This window comes from Meleagris gallopavo, chromosome 16 (assembly GCF_000146605.3).
Source record: "Meleagris gallopavo isolate NT-WF06-2002-E0010 breed Aviagen turkey brand Nicholas breeding stock chromosome 16, Turkey_5.1, whole genome shotgun sequence".
In the NCBI taxonomy this organism is placed as follows: domain Eukaryota; kingdom Metazoa; phylum Chordata; class Aves; order Galliformes; family Phasianidae; genus Meleagris; species Meleagris gallopavo.
This window is the reverse complement of record NC_015026.2, coordinates 9822989-9847059: the sequence shown is the minus strand read 5'-3', so window position 1 is coordinate 9847059 and position 24071 is coordinate 9822989. Positions and strand designations below refer to the sequence as shown.

The following is a 24071-nucleotide window of genomic DNA, read 5'->3' as shown; positions in this document are numbered from 1 at the left end:
TAAAGTAACTGTCACAGAACTGTTCTCACAGTCTTTGTGCTGCAATTCACAAACCCCATGAGAAATTATAAAGCTGTTGCAATTTAATGCAATCAAAGAACTCCAAGTAAAGAGAAATTGTGATAATCTCAGAAACTTTTACTGAATGTTGACAGATACAAATCGTGATTTTGTTTATTTTATAAAATTGATAATTAAATCGAAATTTGAATTGGAGGTACCCAGGTGATGAGATTAAGGCTCTTTGTACTGAAGATGCATTTGAATAAAACAAAGAACAAAAAGCTAAAAGATGGCTTCTCCAAATCTGACTGAGCTCACCACGTTTGGATTGGCACCAGATAATTATGGTGTGCTGCAGTCCACTGACCCCCAAAGTGTGTTCGTTCATTCTCTACAGCCCAAGCAGAAGCCAGCTGCTTCTATTTCAGGATATACTTCTGTAGCCTAAATACCCTGTCAGTAACCCAGTCCTGAGAGCTGATGCTTTCTTGGGAAAAAAGACATACACTTTTACACACACATGCTGCTTCAACTGGGGATTGTGCAACCATCACTGCTCTGTATGAGAAATAATTTCCTTATGAGAAATGGGAAAAAGAATGTTAAAACACACCTGCATACATTTACCTCAGTTTCTCCATCACTTTGAAACATCTCAGAGAAGTATCAAGTCTTCTCAGGCTGCCCAAAGAGGCTGTGGATGCCCCATCCCTGGAGGTGTCCAAGGCCAGGTTGGATGGGGCCCTGGGCAGCCTGGTTTAGTATTAGACATGGAGGTTGGTGGCCCTGCATGTGTCTGGGGCTTGGAGCTTCACAATCCTTGAGGTCCATTCCAACCCAAGTCATTCTATGGTTCTATTATTCTGTGATTCTCAAACTCCAAAAATGCACCCACAGTTCACAGCCTATCTTCTGAACTGCACATCCTCCTCAGCTCAGCCAACATTCCCTCACCCAACAGCTACACCAAGCTTCCTTCTCCTGCTAACAAAACCTGCCCATCTTCCTCGTCCTGCTCTGCGATCGCTGCAAGATTTCTCTTTGTTCCTTCTAAGAATGTTTTTAAATGCTTCCTAAATTATATGCCCGCTGCTGAACTGCTTGAGGAGTTTCTATTAAGCAGTCCTTCCTGAGAGACAGAAATAAAGCACTCAGCTCCCTCCTTAGCAAACACTCCACTGGTGAAAGGACCCACAAGTGCTCCGTGAAGCACTCTCTGCTGTGCGCTGTTAATAGATATTGCCAGCTGCCCCATCAACAAGGACGTGCCGCGTCAACGCCGCTCCATCAAGCGTGATTAAGAATTTTACATTTCTACATCTCCAAAATCAACACAGTGGGAAAGTTAAGACAAATATTTGGTGTGACATTTTGGTTCCTAATTAAATGAATGGGAGTTTTGCATTAGAGTAGATAGGAATCTCAGGGCTGATTTTCAGTGGCACAGCGACGTGCCTCCTCTGCTGTTTGACATCAAACTGCTTTTTGGCTTTGGAAATTCTCCAGGTAAATGACAAAGGTATTAGAATGTCCAGCCTACGACATACTTCCTTCTCAGAACTCACATAAACCAGTGGAAGTAATATTAGGAGAAACAACTGCTCAGTACTCTCGTTTTGCTTCTACAAGATATCCCTTCATATATACTATCATCTAGGACATTCATAGATTATTAGATTCAATTTCTGATTGTTATACACCACGACTGTTAAAGCAAACGAAGTTAAAGAAATCTTCCTTCTATTTACCTTGTATCCTTGGTTTATACCATTGATGAACTGTTGGGGTGGAGGGCTCCAGAGGAACTGGATGGTGGTGGAGTTCACGGCTTCCACCTGCACGTTCTGCGGCGGAGCTGTCGGCACTGCTCCCATCAGCAGAGAGGAAAAGTAAATCAAACAGAATGGCAGAGGGGTGAGGGAGCAAAAGAGAAAGATGAGCATTGAACCTATTCGCTGCCACTTGTGAGTCACAAAGTAATAACAACCTAGAGAAAAGGATGCACTTCTCGTGATAGGGAAACTAGCAACGATTTGGAAAGAGTGGTAATTGAGTTATTTCTCATGTTCTCTCAGAAATTCGTTCAAGGGGAGGGGTTGAAATGATTTCTGAGCTTATTACTCCACAATGAGTTTCGCATAAAGACTTGAGACAGAAGCTAGGTAATGATAGGTGAACATCTCTCTTTCAATTATCCATGACTGCACAGAGAAATGAAGCTTCACCAAGAAATTTCTTGAGTCTTTTAATATCATGCAGTTCCCAGGCTCAAACTAGCAAACATGGGATCAGAACAATCAAAATTCTAATTCTGAATTATAATCTGGTGACAAGATCTGTTTATTATTTATTGCTGCTTAAAAAATTAAGACGAGTCATATCACATACAACAAAGATTTTTCATGGGAATTGAAGAAGTTTTCATTTTATCTTGGTAAGATAATCATTCATTATATTGAACTTATTATATATAATCTGAACCAATGCAGCCTCAAATTGCTACAAGTTGTGTAAGCATTTCATATCAAGTGTTTAATGAGCACGTCTCTCCAAAATAAAACAAAAAGCATGAAACATAGAGGCATACTGGCTTCAAAAAAAACCCCACAACAACCCCACCACGTATTTTGCCATTTAACACAGCATCTCTTTAAATACCTTCCGGCCCATTTCTTGAACTCATTACTTTATGATGCCATTTCCATAGTTTTCAGAGGAAGGAATACTAAGTCGGGTCTATTTTGCTGAAACTATCAGGCTTGTAGTAAGTTTAATAAGCTGCTATTTGAGTATTTAAAAAAAAAAAAAGTACTAATATCCTTAGTATCCTTTGAATCCTAAAAAAATAAGTTTAATAAAGCTTCAAAAACATGGATATTGACAGCCATGTACATTTGTATTCTATGAAAGAGGAACTATCCACAAGTGGTTTTGAAGCTTGAAAACTTTGTTCCTTTTGCTTCCAAGGGAGAAATTCTAGTAAAGCCCAATGACCCAAGCTTCTCAAAAGTATCTGTAATTCCCACTGAGAAATGCTAGTTTGCTCCATACTTCTCAAAAACAGGTCACAAACTTTTAAAGCTTCAAAGTATCTTTGGAAGATGTGTCTTTGTATGGAGGAGAAATGAAGACATTATCTTCAAAAATGTAAAAAAGTCCCTTTGTCCACCAAAAGCTATACTTGTTTGAAGGAGACATAAAGGGCTGTTATTCTTAACTGGTGTACAAGGTATAGCAAGACTGCAGCCAACAGAGCTAGGACAGTGTACAACTATCAAAGACATCCACAGCTTAGAAATATCAACTCAGAAACCTGGAGAAATCCTTGAAGATGTCAGGTTTGAAAGAAGCCAAGAACATCTACTTCCATGCCCTCTGACACTAAAACTCCCTGATGACAACTGGTTTGAAAATTTGAAAATGCACGTTCGTTTTTTTAACATCAGAAATGGCATATTGTTTGGAATTGTTTTGCCCTAATTTAAAGCTTGGTGTCACACTTTATGAACTATACTTAATTATTGAGCACTAAAAAACAAATTGATCTGATACTATTGTAATTTTTCATTAAAATGTAGGCCCTATTTCCTTTTTTGCCATGTATCATAATTCCTTATATGCCTTTGGAAGGTTGTAATAATCTTATCAACCCGAGGACATCGTAAAGTTTTTGTACTTAAGTTATTCATCCAATCATCCAGAAATACAGCCAACCATATTACAGTCAATATAGAGTCTTAATGAGTTGCTTCGGCTTCATTCTCCTACTAATGTATTTTCACTTATTGAAATGAATTCACTTATTGATGAACCTGTTTATTATGAGAGCCCCTAAGTGTGCTTCAATTTGCTCATGTTCAATTATGATTATACAATCAATTGTATAATTGATAGGGTAAGAATTTTTAAAAATCAAAATTCATTCTTTCCTACATATTGGAATATTCTGATTGTGTAGCCACCAGAGATTTGTTATTGAAGCAGAAAACTGTACAAGAAACTTCTGAATTAGCTACTTATCAGAAAGTCATCTGGATTTCATCGCTAATTTCATCTTTTTCTGTTCCAAAGGATAAATCAGCTGAGGATTCTCCCCTCAACTCACTCCTCTTCCTTCTGTTGAACGTGATCACTTTATTTGGCTATGCTGATCTTGTGATGCATAAAAACTGTAGTTTATACCTCACCCCATAAGCTGTTAACCAACAGCCCCACTCAAAGAAATACAGAACTTGGCAGTGGGAGGAAGATTCACTGATAGCCCTTAATGTAGCACACCATGCAAAAGCTGGGTAAGCACTTTAGGATAGGTTTACTGCACTTTTGGAAATGTGTATAACCACATGAGTTAATTATTTCTTCTAATGAGTGAAATATTTTTCTTTCATTAGGAAGTAATTCTCTGAAATGAGAATAAATCATCACAGCACAAAGAGAACCTGCTATGATAAGAGAAAGGATAAAAATCATGAGCAGAAAACCTGAACGCTTCAGAATGCTGGAAATCATGATTTATATTACAATTCATCTTCAGAATCTTCATTGAAGTATCAACATCTGCATCACAATGAACATATTTAAAAGATGGAAAGAACATGGTCTATCTAATATGCATAAGCTTAATTATACTGCAGATGTGATATAATACATTTTTATATTTTAATCAGTAAAATATTGGCATTGTGACCTCAAATTTACTTCAAAGTGATGGTATAAAGTTCTCCTTTTATGTTCTGATCTTAAAGGCCTCCTTGGGTATCTGAACAGTTTTGCATTAAAAAAGGAAAAAGTTTGAGAGAAGCTAAACCAGAGCCAACCTTCCGATCAGTTCAGAACTCAGATACCTTCCCCAGGCCACAGCCAGCACCTTGCTGAAGCTGCAGCTGTCCCCATAAAACATTTCCTAACTTGGCAGTGGATAGCTAACCTCTTCCCACAAGTTCCTTGTTGTCAAGCAGTACAGGAGCTACTGATGTCAAATAGCTGTTTCAAAAGCAATCCCCAAGTATTTACGTGCTTGGTTTTTAAATCTGTCCTTCACGATTTTTGCAAGCATTCTTAAACCATCTCACACCGGAGACCCATCTGGGAGTCATCTTGGAACTGCAGATCAAATTGGTCAGACAAAACCAACTGTTACTTTCTTCCCTACAAAGTTCATACTGTTGGAAATCTGTTAAGAGCTCAGCTCGGGGGACTGCAAGTTAATGTGCAGCATTCTAAGCAGAAAAGGTCATGGAAGCACTCTAGATAAAAGCCATTAAAAGGGTTTGCCTGACGGGATAATTGAGAGAAGAGAAGGCAATCAGGTTAAGCATGTGTACACGTAATTATTCTGTCTGTAGCCATGTGCAAGTAGCATGTAAACCCTGCACAGTTTCCCACAGCCAGACTGCAGGTCTTAAATACAGATCTCCGACAAAGGCCTGGAGAAGTCTCCTGCTCCTCCCAACCTCCCGAATTCTGGGCTGGCAGCTTCCATGTCTCAGCACGGCAGGCTCAGGGAGCTGCAGGTTTTCTCTGTGTGAGGACTTGGCTCTTTCAGTGCACTGGGAGCTGTGGGGAGAGTTCTTCCTGCAAAGCCTCTTCCCCTGCCCACCTGCCACCAAGCCGTGCTGTGTTCTGAGCAGCAGCAGGTGCATGGACACAGGGCTCTCTGCTCTTCTACACGTGCCAAAGTCTGAAATTCAGAAGTACAAGGTTTGGCACCAACTGCTGAGTTCTGCTTCCTGCAGCTGGAAAATGCCTCTGTTCCTTTCTCTCAAGGACAAAATTTCACTTCTTTATTAAGAAGTGCGAGTGAGAGGCCTCACCGAGACAACCGCTAATTCCATGGCCTTTGTAAAGCCATTAAAAGCAATGCAAAGCAGGAGATGGCAAATGACACCTAACAGTGATAAACCCTAGAGCTACAAAATCCTGATGCTACAGCTCCGACCTCCTTCTGCACAGCAGCAGCCATACCCAAACCAGCATCCATGGATGCTTCATGGCTGTTGGTGAGGGAAGTTTGCCACATGAAGACTTTCGGTGAAAAAGCCTAAGGGAAAACTAAGGAAAAACTTAGGGAAAAGTCTATTATCTTTTGTTGAGACATTCCTGGCCTTTCAAGGTGTCCATGCACAGCACAGTATTTACATAAAACAATGTCAAATGACACATTAAGGCTTATGAACATAATAAGGACATAAGACTGGCTTTGGGATGTGCATCAACAGAAAAGTGCATCAGCTAAAGTAGACAAAAAAAGGTTAATTCCAATGCAAGGATTCTAATGAAAGCTCTAATTACACACCTTGCCTTGGCTAAATCTGAGAGAGATTTTCATGGAAAGAGAAGCTCAAAAATATTCATGCTACTGAGATAAAAGGGATAGCCCCAAAGTAAAAGCTGGAAGATTGCTTTCTCAAATCATTCTGTAGAAAATGCTAAACAGGGCCAACAGTACTGAGCAGAAACAACATCACCGCCATACAGAAAGACATTTGTACACCTCACAAAGCCACTCATATGAAAAGATATTGGAAAACTTCAGTTTTTCATATGGCAATGAAATGTCCTGTGGGACACTGTTTAAATAAGTAAAATTTGCCCTATGCGGAAGGCTGGTCCAAATCCCTGTGAAAAGTAACATCAAAGTAAGGAACAGCTGGAGAAGCTCTGATGAAGGAAGACCTATATACACAGAGCATCAAAGGATTACGCTGAATATCACTCTGAAAAGACTTTCAAGATTTAGAGACAGTCAAACTGCCTGACCCCGGAGCTCAGCAGTTCAGTGCTTTGGCAGTAAGTCTTGCTGACATTTTATCTAGCTGACATTACGTGCCAGTCTCACTACAGGTTTAGATCATCTTTCAGCATCTTGCTAGTTTGGCTGCATTGCAGAGGCTGGAAATATTTGAAGAGCTTTGAGTGGCTGATTAGTTATCAGTGGCTAACACAATGCCAGAGGGCTAATAAGGGATTAATGGAGCGGGTTGTGGTATAAATCCACAGCTTGTATGGCCAGTCAATATTCTTCCCGACAAAGATGCCAATGTGCTGATCTGCTCCTGCCAATGGGGTGATCAGCTCCCAGTGCTCATTTCCTGCCAGGCTTTGACTGCAGAGCACGTTTGATTAATACGAGGTATTTCAGGTATTTTTCATCAGCAGACAGACAGGTTCTTGCCAGCACGGCTCACATCGTTTAATGCATGTCAGAATAGAGGTGGTGGTGGTCATAGCAGGAGAGAGGGATAGATGGGAGTGAGTGTCTTTGACATTTATCTCGGCTCGTATTAAAATCAGAGTGTGATTTACAGGGCATTTTCACACATGGCTTTCTGTACTCCTGCCGGTCTGGTTCGGGAAGGACATTCTAGAGCAAGAAAACACTGGTTTCTCCTGTCATTTCCCAACTGCAGGAAAGATAAATGAGCAGGGTTTTGGACAGCAGTACGTTACTTATGGAGTCTTTATATTAATCCAATTTCCAACTACACCCATTCTAGCTACCCTCCCTTCTTTTCAATACTAAACGTAAAAAGAATTCAGGCTCTTTTTAGAGCAGACTTCAGTGATTTGCACAGAAACCCAGTAAGGCATCTATTTGGAGATGGCAGCTTCTAGCATCCATGAAGTAATTATGTACTGCTGTTATTAAATGCAGTTATAAAAAAAATAAGAAATAACCAGTTTTTCCATCTATGCCTGCCCAATGCTGAATAGCCAGAAACTATATTGAGACAACCAGGCCAGTGCATGCAGTCATGCAGTATAAACACTCCAAATACTTAATATGGATGCAGGACTGATTTCTCTTAATTTATAACAGAGGATTTATACCCTTATAAATGACAATGGACAGCAAATCAATAAAGGATGATGATAACAGCACATAATATCAAGGGAAATTAGAATCAGCTGCAGGGAAGCTGATTCTAAGAAAAAAAGAGTGTGAAGTCCAAACTTGAATCTTAACAGATGGAAGGTTAAGGTGATACGATAGCTTAAAATGTCTAAATAAACAAAGTAATGAGTTGCAAGCATATTCACAACATAGATTCAAATTCTGCGTGCAAACCAATTCTCAGTGGAGAATGGTGGGATACAAAACATTAATCCTGGCTGTAAAGAGAAGGAATTTTTAAAACAGCATTTCAAGGTCTGCTATAAATACTTCTAGAAAGATGTTGAGTGTGTCTAGACTCCTCTAAACTGTGAGGGTTTAGATGCCCTAAGACAAAATACAGATAGATTCCCATTTTAATTGTTGTGGTTAATTAGTATTGTATGCAAATAATCTTTTCTTAAAGATCTCCCTACAACTCAAGCTGCATCTAATCGTGTTATAATGAACTCCTAGTAACAATTAACAAACAACTACGTAATCTTCACTGACTATAAATTTACTGTTCTGTAAAACTGCAAGCTTTTAAAATAGTTTAATTGTTTTATGACCAATAATGTAGGGACCATGTACTGTCCAGTGCTCAGAATCCAGCACAATCCCTTAATTATGGGAATATAAGAAAGCTTTAAGGGCCTGGTACTTAATTATCCTACAGATTTTTATACCAATCTAGAGGTGTAAACATGCCTTACACTGGTTGTAAAAAGTAATTACATATCCTATTTTGAATGTAATTTATACCCTTCTTAAGGCATTTACCAGAAAGGTATGGAAGGGCCATAACATAAAAATCAGGGCTTTAAAGATCATTTTATCTTCCTTTGCAAATGTCTGCACCGTTCCCAAAGTGCTACAAAACATGCTTTCTACACAGGCTATATTTCTTTTTCTACAGTTCCCTTAAAGTTTATCCCACATTTCTAAAGCAAGCTATTCGGTGACCATCAGAACTGATGGCACAGGTTTGCTCTGTGCTTGTCTCAAGTATTGCCTGTGTGGCATATTGCATATCTTGACCACCATAAACCCAATTCCCTGCCATACTCTTTATGCCGCTCCTACAGGAGGAGCCTCTGCCCCTGCACCTCACGTGTCCTATAAATCCATTCCACAGACCCCAGCTCTCTCCAGCATCTCTATTTATAACTTCAGCTGCAGATGATTCTGACCTGCTAGCGCGCTGAGATGTCATCATGAAGGTCAGAAAAAATAGATAAATTCTGAGCTCATGCACAGCTTTTTCTAAAAAAAGGATAGCAGTAGGGTCTTATTTTGTTTCTGCTTAGGCGCTTGAATTTCTGTTTCCTATTTTCTTTCTTTCTCCCCAGAGCTGCCTACTGGATTTGACTGAACTGACCATTCATTTACAAGTTCTTAGCTGTGACTACCATCTTCTCCATAGGAAAAGATGCATTAAACTGTGACAATAAAGAATGTCTTGTTCTGATTTGCTCACCTCCCTGCAGAGTGTACTCAGTCACAGGTCTGCTGAAGGCTCCCAGCCCAGCTCCATTGTAAGATGCCACCTGGATTTCATACTGGGTCCAAATGATCAGGTCTGTCACTAAGCAGTAGTTAATTTCTGCACTGGTAATGTTTTTATACTGGTATTCTCCAGGGAGGCCAGCCAGACGATACCTATCAGATGGGAAGAAAAACTTGCAGTTAATTGGCTGGTATCAATTACAGAGAATATCCTGACTAACAAAATAGCTTTTTTGTGAACAGGTAATATCCTCGCTTTTACAGTAGAATTATACAAAGAATAATGAAAACTAATGAGAAACAACAGACTAACTCCTGATAAGATCACGTCTGGTTTGACTGCCATAGTATTTATAATCTGATCTCACTGAGATTACACGCACAGGGCTAAACAAAATGGGTATTTTATCCTACTTTATGGCTGCAGAAAAATTACAGCTTTTTAAATGTGGCTTGTCTAGTAAAACCTGTGATTTAGTAGGAAAAATTGCCCAGATGTGATTTTTATCAGGGTGCTGCTGTAAATCAGCTTGAGAAATGCTCTTTTCCTCCTCTGAAGTCTGAAAAGGAGAACTCAAAGGGCTCTGACCTTCGGGAGCTGTGGGCACTGCCATCTCTGACTCCCACCTGGATTTACTTCATGGTGCAATTAAAATAAGGACTGAATAAATTTGAGATGGAAGGATTGGTTAAGCATGGAAATTTAGGAGGGCTGAACCAGGTAAGGGTGAGTGGCGTACACCCAGACAAACCCTTTGCTGAAGCACAAGAAGCTGGAAAACAGAATATATTTTCCCCTGTAGAAACTGTATTACATAAAACAGCTCTTTTGATGGGTCTCTTTAGGCCAAGAAAGTACGGAGAATAAATAAGCTACGGAAAACAAACAAACCTTACAAATCTCTGAATGTGAATAACTCCGTGTGTTTTCCTTCCTTTGTTGAAATGGTACAATGGATGCTTGTGATGTGCTAACATTACACCAAGTCAGAAACACAGTGACCAAGTCAGGGTGGTGGGGCACTGCTGTCCCACCAAAACAGACAAATATAGGAACGTTTGGGTTCTTATTCACCACAATAGTTTTATTCACTTTCGTTCATCTTTTGCCTCACAATGAGCACCAAAATCTTATAGCACAGAACAATTTTGTTGACATCTTAGGGACTGATTTTAAATTTATCTGAGTTAAATCTGTACAGCTAGACAACTTCCACAAGTATTTCAGCAACAGATTTTCTTCCCTTAATCAGGTCAGCTCTTGATCACCGACCACCCCCTTCTCCTCTGTTGCAGAGTTCCTCATCTGACTGTATTTTGTCATACTCAGCATCTGTGATCCTACAATTCCCTTTATGAAATACAAATGGAAATAAGGAAGTATCAGCTCTCAGCTGAGTTTATTGAATGCCTTTCTTTCTTTCTTTCTTTCTTCCTTTCTTTCTTTCTACTTTATGTGACATCTACCTATTCCTTTATTTGTCTCCTGCCAAGGCTGTATGCATCTTGGCAAAGCCGATTGTTGGCGCAGAGCTGTTTTGTCTCACACCTAGCAGACAAGGTGCAGAGTGCTCCTGTGATTTAATCTATTATGCTGTTAGATGGCACTCCCCTAAATGCAATACTGCCAGGGAGAAAAAGGGCAGAGAAAGAAGGCCAGTGCAGAAATGTCATGTCTTCATGATTTTTCTCACCGTGGACTTTGATGTATACTCTATGTGACTTGTGCAGTGCACCTTCACTTTTAAAGATCAGGTGTTCCATCAATTTAGTATCTTGCATGTCTTCAGCATCAGGTCTCCGGGATGCACGGTGGTGTATCCTAATTCTATAGAAATCAGTGCAGAAAGACCTTTCGTCAGCACACATATTGCTGCGGCCACACAGCCTGACTTGGGAGAACAGCTTGGTTTATTACCTGGGACAGCTGTGCTTTTATATGATAATCTTAAATTCCTTTTGAATAAATGCTTTTGCTGCTCTGTGGTCTAGACAAAATGTGTAGACATCAAAAATGTCCACAGATTGAGCATAATGAATATGATCACTCCCTATTAAAATGGAAAGAGATGTTATAGTGAGGACCAGAATCAATTATGCTAATAACAGTTGTAGAAAACTCTTAAGCTAAACATGACTGAAAATGCTATACAGATTAAATGGAGCAGATTGCCAGAAGTGGGAGGTTACAGGATTGCTTTTGACCTAATGCTGAGATTGGTTCAGACACACCAGAAGTAGCTTAGGAGTTAATCCCATCGTTCAGTAGGTTTGTTTGAAGGAAAGAACTGTACAAACAACGTTGTATCCTATGCCAAAGGGTGCCCAGCTCTCTTGATAAGATTTAGCTAAGGGCAGAAGCTGAAGCATCACTTCCCACCCGATAGTGATGACTGGCACTGCTTTCAAACTGAGCCCCAGCTCTTAAAACCACAGCATTCCTTCCAGTGGCTCACCACTGTCATAGGCTCAGTACAGGTGACAGGGAGATTAACCATCTTCAGCTCTGCCTATAGAGTGAAGGAACTTTCCAGTTCTATTTTGGGAACTCACCAACATTGCAGCACCAGAAAACAATTTCCACCCATGCCAGCAAAAGCAGGAGCACAGCACAAACAGGAGACTGGCATTTATACTATAGCATTTAGTTAACTTTTAATAGGGCTGGAAGACCCTGTGTTAAAAATGTCAGCAACCTGCCTGCAATAGGCTATAAGCATCAGCAGGAAATACATCAGTGGGGGTGCAGTGCTTGGGAGTTTCCCACAAAAATTCTGATTTAGATAGTGCCTCCCTTATGAAAGGGGTGGCCCCAGCTGGCTGCTAACATAGCAGGAAATGTAGGAAGCCAAATAATCCAGTAAGCTGTAGATGAATTGGGCAGGAGTGAATAACTGAGTCCTAAAAAATAAGAAAAAGGAAGTGCTCAGCAAAGTCTCTTGGTGTGGCAGCACCCTTTCCTAAAAATAAATCCCATGTAAGCAAAAGATTGAATGAATTACTGATTCCCAGTTACTGTCTCAATCTTTTTTCTTTAATACAGCTGAGACTGAAAGAATCTCACTCAATTGACCAATTTTCAAAACCAAATCAAGGTCTGCCATGAAGCGTTTGACCTGTCATTCCCCCTCTCCATTTTGTTTGGCACAAAACTGATAGTTATTGATTCTATTCTTGCTCTTCCATAGCGCAGGAGTCCTTTGTTGTGTTTTTGGTAAGGTAGTTAAACTCTCGAGCAGTAAGCTGAGGTTGTAATAAGCACAAATACATCTGCAATGCACAGGCTGCACTGTACCAACTTCCCATGTAAACACTTTATCATAATTAGAATATTTGAAAATGGAAAAAAGTTATCTGGATGCTGAGAGTCTCCATAGGAAACTAGCCCACACAGCAGGCTCATCCAGAGCACCTAACAGCAAAAAGCAGGCTGGAGCTCACTAACCAAGAAAGACTGGAATTTGTATGTCTGCACCCTTTGGGTTATTTAAGTACTGGCATTTTCTCGTCTGTACCAAACCAATGCAGCCATGGCGTTTGTAAAGAATAGCTACCATATTTGATGGAATTAGGAATCGCTTGTCATACATCCTTGAATCACACCATTAAGAGCTTCCTCATGCACACCTCAGTCTAGTTCTAGACCTTGGAGGGAAGAAAATTACTCACCTTAGGATGTACCCATGAAGAACTCCGTTATGTTCGCTTTCAGGAGGAGGCTGCCACTGGACCATGATGGACTGATTGGTGCGCCCGCTGGCCACGATGTTTTTAGGTGGGGCACTGGGCGGCTCCTCAGGTAGCATCAACCTGAATGCAAAAGAATGTGGTGGAGGTGGTTGTCAAGATAAAGGATATGCAACATTTCTATTTCATGGATCCAACTCCAAGCGAACCAGTTTCGTTTATCAAAGTCTGATGACTTGAAAGAAATACAATGCTGATCAGACTCCTGAAGACATGCATGAAATAGTTACAACAAATCAACATAATAAGAAATCAGTTAAGCAAGTAGCAAGACAGACAGCTGAGGTAACCTTATTCTCTCTGAATCACCCAGGCTGCTACAACTCTTTAAAAAGATTACAAGCCTGAATGAGCTAGAGCTCAGGTCCAGTGTCTGTGACTCCTTCCAAATTGTTTCTTTCAGCTCTTTCAATATTTTTCATATCAAATTCCTACATTTTGAAAAAGCCATTTAGAGTTCAGCTGTTCTGCAATTCAAGCTCACAGCAAGCTCTGGTTCACAGAGGAAGGGGGACGCATTTGAAACTAAATTTGATGAAGCCATCCTTCTATGTCACATCTGGGTGAATTCCAGAAGTAACATTGCAATGATTGGGTGAAAGCTGTACTCCTTGCAGGGCTAACTGCAGTGACTTAACACAACAGGAATAAAAATATTTTGCTTGCACATACATCCATTTGACCACCTTCCAAGATACTGTTCACTGATACATTGGAAACACGAGGGCACCTCTCCCATTGTGTGCTGGTTTCCTGCACCGCCTAATTGCCATTATCACCAATTAGTAACAGCCGCAGAGCACTCTCCGGAGACCTGGGTAATGATAACTGCTCCGCTCCTTGGTTATTGTGCAAAAGATAACTTCATTTTATTCTCTCACAAACAACATTTTTTCCTCCCATATGGACGCAGTATGCAGGCGTTTATTTTTGCCGTACCTGCTGGTCTCGGAGCTGTACTGGCCTTTTCCCACCTGGTTAACTGCACACACCCTGAACTGGTAGGTTCGGGCTGGAGTGAGTCCACTCACAGTGACACTGGTCATCTTCGGGTCCAGATTTGATAGGTGAACCTTCCAGGGAGAATCTGTCGGAATAAGGAACATTTGAAATTGGTGGAAGTGCTTGTTGAAAGCTCTGCGGAAGGGAGGATGTGTCTGTGGCTGCATGGGGCTCCCTCTGCTTGTTTTCCTCAGAGGAACTTTACCAAGAAGTTTCTTTCCAGCAAAAGAAACGTTCCTGTCAGCCCGCACGGTTATGCAGATTGCACATTTGTCTACTGGAAAGTGATGCTGCACATGTCATGGCATAATAAATAAAAACTATATTCATTAACATTTTAATAAAAGAGGAAACAAGCATGATAAAGACAGATGGGCTGTGTATTTCACAACCCATCTGTTTGGCAGGCCATTACAACACCACACCCATGAGTGACTCTGGTGGAAGGTCTGTAATGAAATTCACAGGCAGTTTGGAATATCTTTCTACCCAGCCTGCAAGCAGGTGTAGAAGCGTGATGTTCTCTGCCAAATCAGTCCTTCACTGTAAGACCTGAGAAAGCTTCTGCTTCGGATTCTCCATGTTTTATTCTTTTTCCAGTACTTGGCATTCCGTCTACTCATTTCCTAGGAAGGCTCCCTGGTATAAACAGCCCCAGCAGTACTATAAAACCGTTGCTGTCAGTTCAGATACTTCACACGCTGAGCTCCTCTGATGCCCAAACTGTATTTTCCAGTTGTCAAAGAGGTCAGAAATTAAGCGTGTTGAAAATTAAATATCCTGACTTCTTTTCTTTCCAGCCTGTGGTATATATTCTCCCCAAAGTCATGACTGAAGCAGTGAAGAAGACGTGACATTGGTTTGAGCTGCAACAGTACAGCAATGGAAGCAGCCAACTTAAAGATTTGTTCAGTTTTTAAATAATACCAGCTGTTTTCAGGCTCCCTGCTCAAAATTACAAATACTTCTGGAAACGACTGAGGAGCTAGCTGTAGATTTTGGCAATGTATCTGTGCATGCTGCTCATCAGAAGTGCATTGCAGCTCCTGGCAGGTCACCTCCACGTCTGCCTGAAAATGAAGATGAGATGTCCCAAATGTGAAAGGAAAACTTCACACCAAGATGTAAACCACTAATTCAGTGTTTTTCTGGCAGATTCCTTAGCAAGTTTAAGTCTACTGGGGTGTGATGCCTGTTGGGCTATACACTCTGCATCTTCAATTTATTCAGAATATATTTATTCCAGTAATGGCTTTCTGAGAACAAAGTCTTTTTTAACAAGAAAACTGACACAGCAGAATACTGGGAATGCTGAAGAGGGACATTTGCACAGCAGTCAGGTTCCATCACTGCCAGCTGTTGATGATTTGCCATCAGCCACTTCTGCTGCAAGGTCTGGGTGGCGATGATCTGAATGCAGTGCTGGGCTTTGTTTACAAAGCACTCAGAGAGGAAGGATACCTGCATTAGTTTGGTGCACCCTAGTTCCTTCCTTTCTAATCAAGTTTCTCTTGAGGCTTTACAAATAACTGCTTACATTGTGACATCCAGAGAGCACAGTACCCAATCAAGATAAGCCAACGTTCAGCCATGGCTGACTTAGTAAGTTGCCTGAAGCAGCTGCATGAGGAAAAGGGAAGAACAGACAACGCTAAGAGAGCAAAATACCCTTGTACGAGCTCTTGGGTAGTGGTCCATTTCCTAGAGCAAATCAGTTCCATTTGTTAACTGCTAGTGTAAACACCACCTGAGAGTGCTTAACCCAAGCAGCTCAATGCAGTGAGCAGTTTGATTCAACAATAGGGCCTATTAATCTCCTCAGCACCTTGGGGCTCTGCTCTGTTTATATGCTGCATCTGTAGAATACTTTATTTATTCTTTTTCTTCTCCTGGTGGAAGACAAAAGATCTGGCAGGAAGAGAGATTAAACTCAAAACTAATACAAACGAACCCTATTCATCTCTCGGGCACTCTGACTCCTAAAGGGAAGAGGTTTGGGGGGGATTTGCTTGCTCCTGGAGCAGTGGATATAGCAACTGTGCAGAGTTCCTTCAAAATGTACGTCTTTTTTTTTTGGACAATCAAGTCAATAAACTAAACATTCTGAGAGGCCATTACCCCTCCTTAAACACAGAAGGGAGTCCAGCATAGTACAGCAGTTCCTTTTACTGCGTAGAAAAGCAGTTCTGATGTTGGAAACCTTCCATAGAATTTTCAGCACCCATCTCCTTCAGAGATGACTGTCACCTGCCTGTCCCAGGAAGCCTGGAGAAGTTCCACAGTGAGAGACTTGCCAGGTCAAACTAATAAATAAATTGAACAGACCACACTAATCCTTCATTTAACTTAAGCTGCCCAGAGTGTACTCTGGGCTTTGCTTGCTTGCTCTTCTGCTGTAATTGCCACTCTTTGAAAAACTCATGGCTAGTTGTCTATCTTCTTAAGGATATTGGGTATTCTGAATTAATTCCAATTGCATCTCCAAGTTAATTTCTTGGAAACCAAGAATCTCACAGGCTACTCTCGAGCATACAGTGCAATTTTTGGCTTTGAGAAATAACATGTTCTGTTAAGAGTTTTTGGATGCACTCACAATATATATGTTTGATAGCACTGGTTATTCACCAAGAGGCATTTCTTTTAAATTTCCCTGTCTACCTCACAATTCTTGCACTGACTGCAAGTTCCTCAAAAATCATTTCTGTTTGATACTGCAGACATCTACTGCAGAAATCTAATTTTTGCAGCTTTGGAGTACATTTCCATCTCCTTTCTTCTCCAGGGGTTTAGCACAGACGGAACCACTGCAATTTACCAAACTACTGAATCCGTCTTTCATGACAATATGATATTGCAAAAAGTTCAAACAAAAGCAAAGTTTTTCATCCTTCCTTTGGTAGGACTTCAATGAAGTCTACCACTGCCCTGAGAAAAAGTATCTTTCAGCACTATCATTTATGGATCTGAGTCATGTTTGTAGAAAACAGCATTGTTTTGCAAAGATTTATCCCTGTGTTCAACTTTTATCATTTCTATATTCGTACCAAGTTCAGCAAGACAATTCATGAGCTCAAAGTGAAGCATGTGCAGATGCTGTTTATAGGAGCTTTAATTATCTCCTCATTGGCATGATGTGATGAATTTGAGTTGTATGATTACATTGCACAGATATCCCAGAATATAATAAATCAGAAATGTATTTTAATGTTAACTACACTCGACAGAATTCTCTAAGTGTTAATTTGTTCAGATAAAAAATTGGTCAGAATAATTTTTGATTAATCTCTGAAATCTGAACTTTTTTTTTAGAGTAAAATAAGTGGAGCTTCTTCCAACTCCATGAGAAGACTTCATAGGGATTCCTAGGAACGCTGCAACAGTGGTTAAAGAGGTCGTGAAACATCCAAAAATCACATTAGTGCAAATAACAGCAACACATGCTACTATTTATTTGAAAATCTTATTTGAAATGAAGGTTCACATTCCTGGCTCCGTGTGGGCAGAATAGTTAATGACTGTTTCCCTGGAACTGTGCTTTTCAAATTAGATTATAAATTTGCCCCCAAATGTTTAAGGCCATATGCCTCAAATCACCCACAGACACAGTCTACTGTGAATACTTGTAATTTGAGAATTATTACATTATGCCAAATACATTCATTTTAAAAATTAGGTGACTTGGTGACTGGAGTCGTTCGTATTTCCAGCAATTTATGCATGTGATCTGCCACTGTTTTTTTCCTCTAATTAAAATAAGGTTTTTATATCTCTTTACTGAATTGATATTAATGAAAAGGATTTCTAATCCATGCCAGGTGGAATGACACGCCTCTCTCTAATGTAGCTAGTAATTAGTCCTCTGAAATCTACACTCATTATTTTGAACCCTCTTCAGCTAGTCCTCTGAAACAGATACTGTTATTATGGATTCACTTACGGTGCGTGTTTCAAAATGCACAAAGGATCCAGAAAGCTATTAGAAAATTATCTGAAGCAAAACTGCTAAAAGAACAAATAAAACTAGACTACACTTTGGCATTTGTAGCAGCAAAGCAAAACTCATGCATTAAAGCTCCACAGAATGAAGAACAATGCCTTCTGTGCAGCTTTGCTAACTGGAAAATAAATCATAATTCTGATGCCCCTCTCTAAGCTTTAGATGTGTGAAAACAAACTGGGATTAGGATGTTTAGCATATTGCACTGCTGCTGATGGTGGAAATGTGGCACATGAGCTCATGGAAGGCATATGTTGAGTCCTTGACAGTTGCCCTTTCTGCAGCACAAAAAGGGCCAATGGAAAACCTGAAAAAGAGTTTCTTTGGAAAGCAAAGAGAGATTCTACACAGTCATAACAGGCAAAAATTATACCTTCATGAGATCAAATGTCAGCTTCATTTGTGAACATCACGAGGGGGCATGGGGAACGTGACAGGACCAAGGAAAGATGCTGTTTTCCAAAGGAGTAGCAGGTTTGAAAACTAGATATTAACTACACACTAACAAGATCACAATGACTCCAAACCAAACATTTGAGGAATATAAAACAAAATGAGACACTGCAAATATGCAGACATTTCAGCCAGCTTTGCCAAGAGAAGTCACTGTTGACGTTGTTCCACCATTCTGCTGACATCTGTAAAGCTGAGCAATAATATATAAAATGAGAGAGCACACACAGTAAGAGTGGAATATTCAAGGGCTTGGATTCCTCCTAGTCCTACTTCTATGGGCAACCAGTTGAAGACTGTGCATAAAAGCAAAGTAAATAAATGCAGAGATAAAAACCTCAAAGGAGAGCAAGGTCTAGAATGCTTCTGGGAGTTAAGACGCTCAGACGACAAGAAGCCTGGTCTGTGTTTGGTTTATGCAGCTGCAAGTCTGCTGAAGTACATATACCTATGATTTGTGATAATGAGACTCTCTCGGTGGTTGATTGCAATGCCATCAGCCAAAATTATTGATCTATCATGGAACGAGCGAGGGTTCACAGGATGCTGTGGAGCTCTGAGAGACTGCATAATTTCTGGAGCACTACTGTTGATTTTTGCTGAGCCTTCCACAAATTTCAGGAAACAAATTATAGCATTCTTGAAACGTTGGCATGTCTACTCTATGTCTGTACTAGACCTGCAAGGCCTCATTGTTACAAAGATGCTTAAAGACCTTCCAAATCTGAGCTGGAGGCTGAGTGGGCTCCGTGATGCTTCCCAGTTAGTGCAGGACTCACATGCATACCTCTGGCCAGCTCTGTGCTGTCTCCACGTACATACAGCTCTGCTATCTTTGCATCATGTCCCCAGACTGAGAGTCGATTAACTTTTTTCTATCAAAGTCACTGGGAGACACGAAACACTCAGAGCAATAACCCCGAGTGAAAGAACAGGCACAGGGAGTGAAAATGCACTTACTGGCCTATAGTCAATATTAGGAGAGCAGAGGGATGATGAAACAGACGGTGATAAAAAGGTGTAGCGGGGTGTGAGCTCAGAACACTGTGAATTTTTCTGAGTCATTCGTTATAAAAAATAAATAAATCCAAACTGTGTTAAGGACAGAAATCCCAGACACCATTTGGGATTTCCGTTACAAAACTGCACTTCTTGCAACAGATGTCAAGATCATCAGTTCTGGGGCCTCTGTATCTGAAAAGCTATGCACTCCAACCTGCAAAGCACAGGGCTGGTATGTGATCTGAAGCTCAAGTTTCATCTGAAGCTCTCTGTGTGGCAAAACAAAGCACTACTCTCTAGATAATAAGAAATCAGCACTGTTTCACATTCAGTAATGCAGCAGCTAATTTCCACACGTCAGAAAAAGTGATGTTCTTAATTTTTTCATCAAGAGCCAATTGTTAGGCTTGGATTTCCAGCTCCTAGTGTGATAGAGATTAGAAAGTATTGCCAAGGTGACCGATTTCCATATAACCTCATCTTTCCATCAACTCTGAAAGAAGCATTTAACAGTGTCCCTGAATAACCTTGCAAACAGAGCCAGAAAGGGTGAGCCATGCAGCATGCCAAACCTGTGAGCAGTGGCGATTCACAGTGATCAGGATTGCAACCTATGAAGGTTACAAACAAAGGTAGGATATTTGTATGTTTCACAGTTCAGTATCCTCAGCCACCTACCTGAAAGAAGGTTCTAAAACAACAACCTAGGGAAACTGGAGAAAACGTATGAAACCATATACAGACATAACAGCAGCTCCTATTGACATCCGAGTTTGTTCCTATGACAGACCATCAATTCCTTATGCTATCAGACTGCCTGCACTTTTCAGGTGAAGCTGGGGTTCTGAATGCATCAGGGTATCTATGAGCACAGAGCAAAGGACAACAGGAAAGAAATAAAATGTGACTCCTGCTATTTTACAGATGTCAAATAGAAGCATGGAGGGACGAGCTGATGTGCTTGAAGTCAGGCTGGCAATGCTGGAAGTGGAACTAAGGATTTCCTGTATACCAAATCCACTGTATCAGGTCTTTTTTTGTAGTTGAACTCTATCTGGGTTATAATAACAGTTGAGTGTAATACCCAGGATTTCCCTGTAAACTGTCCCTCATTTGGCAAATAACAGTAAGGTTTTGTTGGCAGCTCTGGTAAAAGCTAAGTCTGCAAGGCTAAATAATTAAGACAAATATGAGGTTGGGACATATGTGACTTTACTCACTGTTCTCAGAGACCTCGACCATGTAGTAGAGAACAGGGCTGTTTCCATCAAAGGGACGCACCCAGGAAAGCACCACACTGCGGCTGTACGAGGAATTCAGGATGGCCAGAAGATTCTGAGGGGAATGAGGCAGCTCGCTGTGAAGGAAAAGAGAAAGGAAGATAAAAAATGCACAGCAGAATCAATCTATATTTCATTCAGGACATGGTATAGGCAGCTAAAGGCACATGCCATCAGACTTGTATGATGATAGATATAAAACTACCAGCAGCCATTGTGCAATTAAATAAATGAAAGGCATCTCTACATTATTCACAATTTTGGCTTGTTTGGGAAAAAAAAACCCCACAACTTGTGCTGAAAGTCCCAAGGCTGCTGCTTAGAACAGCTAATGGAAATGTTGCTAAATGAGGAAGAAGCCAATTTTCATATTGTTTTTTGATTGAGACAAGTTGGTCAATAAATTTCCCTCTCACTTCTTTTCCCCTTCTTGCAATGATGTCCTAGAAACATGACAGCAGTAATACATATAAACAGTAAAACACATGGGAGATATGATTTAACATGGAATTTTTCATACTCAAGGAAGCAGAAGACATTGACACTATCCACAGAGCTACTAATCAAAATTACCATATGTATTCTTAGGCTACAGAACAGCTTGATTTACTCATGGATTCAGGCTTCTCCTGTCATGGGTAGAATCTTTCCTTCTTATAATAAGGATTTTTTTGGAAGCACCCAACCAGAAAATGTAGAGAAAATGCCTGTAGAAACCCCACAGAAATACAAAATGAAACATTAAAAAATAAAAATAAAACAGCAGCTCAATTAAAATGTGTAATTTCTCAACATAAAGGCAATTTATGGAACAACATTTCATTTGGACTCATTTCCTGAAAGTCAGAGGCTGCACGGTGCAGTGAGAAAACTAAATTCTGCTACATTTCTTATGTGCTGAACTGCATCCAGCGACGAGTCCTTCAGCAATTACATTTAAGCCTGACTTTTGTTCCTTCCATTCTGGTTTTTAGAAGGACAAGGACCTCTGAGAGGAAAGGAAGAGCAAGGAGGACCAGTTTTTGCCCATTCAGTCCAGTGCTTCTTCCCAGGAAAGCTCAGTGGCATCTTTCCCTCAGCATGAGCTGCTCATCTGCTCTGGCCAGAGCAGAAAGCCACAAGCAGACTTTATATGCTTAATATTAAAAAACAGTAATTTCAGACAGTAATGTATCATGCTACTGAAGGCTTACAGTTATTTAAAAACCGCAAGTCCTCAGCCACTCACAAAAGTAAATACAGACTCTGGCTTTAAGCCAGAACAAAGATTATGCTCTGGATTCAGGTTTCTGCTGGAAGATTGAGGAACATAGAAGTAAGGAACCAAAGAGTTACAAGGGAAATGCACAGGTGGAAGGCTCTCACTTCCCACCTCTCCTCCGGCTGGAAGGGCTTTAGTGCCTCATTCCTAGGGCTGAGCTTGAGACTCCGTGGGTCCTCCCCTCTCAGCTGATTTTAAATGCCTAAGCAAATCAGAAGCACGGTCACCCCAGGCTCTTTCTGTGGAAAGACAACTTGGAGGATCATTTTGGTATTAATTTCATCCAAGTGCTTGGCCAAGACACCTTGATCTGTCCACTGATTACAAGTTTAGGTATCAGTTGGGTCGGGGCTGGCAGCATCCAGGCTTGGATTTTTGTGCAAAAACAGCAGATATACGGTCAGTCTTGGATAAAGGAAACATCAGGCGCAGACAAGAGCATGAATACACCCAACAGATGCAAACTTTGAGCAGAGCACTGCAAAGTTTTGGATAAGCTAGCTTAGGGAAGAGGGGGACGTAAAAACAAAGTAGAAGGGCAGCTGGCCTGCAAGGCAAAATAGAAGAAAAAGCCTGCCACGTGAGAAGCATGGAGTGAGGTTTAAGGTACAGCCATTTACAGGGACTACAGGCGTGTGCTACTTAATTTTGAATGAATCATTAAATTATAATAAACATTAAACCTCCGCTATAACTTATCATCGTGTCCCTGAGCAAGCTGGTTAGAAAAATGTTTTTGTGATTAAGTTGGCAAAGAAAATTACTGCAGGAGAGTGAAACCTCTTGTTGTGACGGCTCAGAGAAGTCGCAGTCCCCACTTCATTTATCACAGGCCCAGTGGGATGAGCTCAGTGCTGGGCTGAGGCTCCGGCTCTTCCAGAAGGTAATGCTCACAGAGAGCAACATGGAGGGATGGCCAGGAGGGAGCTGACTGCAAACCTATCCTTTTGGAACTCCTCCTCCAACAACGGGACAAACTGCTGGAATCTGTTGAGGATATTCTCAGGGTGTGCATTTACTGGGTAATCTTGTTTTCCCCCATGTTTAGAAGGTCTGAACCAACAGCTGATTTGAGGACAGAGGCTACACTACAGAAGGAAGAGGCTACGCGAGTAAAAGACCTTATGGATCAGTCCTTTTCTCAGGGCACAAATAATAGAAGACTTTGGCAGGAGAAGAGACTTTCCCTTCTTCACATTTTTCAAAGCACAACTTCAGGTTAAATGTGTGTTTGCTTTTTTTTTTTTTTTTTTGCTGACGATTTGCGTTTAGTTGATGATTCTGTTAGGTTGACACAAAATGGCAATCTGTCAGCAACATGATGGAAACAGGCGCTTCTGCTCAGAGACTGGACAGCATGAGCTGCAGCAGCCAGACAGCACACCTATCTCCACTAATATCATATTCTTTACCCATATGTGTCCACACTGAACAGCAACAGATGGTGCTCACAGATTTAAATCCCCCAAGACAGACATTGTAAATGCCTATGAAACACACCTGGACAGAAATAAATATTTAAAACTACAAAGACTTTCCAGCACAGAAGTGTACTTTTCTCTCTGTAGTATACAAAAGCAGAGATTAATAAATAGCACCTCCTACCTTAGCAAGCACTGGCACATTGTTCCCCTCTCACTTGCTACTGCATACATGGAACAGATGATAAATGAGATTTGTACCACCACCGTGAATATTCACATTCCCAAAACAGATCATTGCTTCTATCTTAGGAAGATTACTTTTTCTTGCTGCAAACATACAAGAAGTCATTGCAGGAAATAGTAATTTCAAGTCTTTGTCGGGATGAGAACTGCTCAACTTCTCGTACACCAAGAAAGTGGGTAAGGTTTAGGACAGTAACACAGGGCACGTAGCAGCCCTTGATCAGACACTGGAAACTAATAATCCAGCATTATCATCCATTTTTTTTTTTCATTGAAG

At 40.7% G+C, this 24071-nt stretch overlaps 1 protein-coding gene across 1 annotated transcript in view; it reads right to left on the bottom strand.

Annotated features, from left to right (window-relative positions):
• The window catches only part of LOC100551119 (protein sidekick-1), a 112903-nt gene that overhangs the window by 12533 nt on the left and 76299 nt on the right, over positions 1 to 24071 (bottom strand). The window contains exons 12-16 of the mRNA XM_019620835.2: positions 20807 to 20943; positions 14072 to 14219; positions 13055 to 13195; positions 9357 to 9538; positions 1752 to 1867 (exon numbers count right to left, since the gene is read on the bottom strand). Of these exons, the coding sequence (XP_019476380.1) occupies positions 1752 to 1867; positions 9357 to 9538; positions 13055 to 13195; positions 14072 to 14219; positions 20807 to 20943 (724 nt within the window). The remainder of the gene's footprint in view (positions 1 to 1751; positions 1868 to 9356; positions 9539 to 13054; positions 13196 to 14071; positions 14220 to 20806; positions 20944 to 24071) is intronic.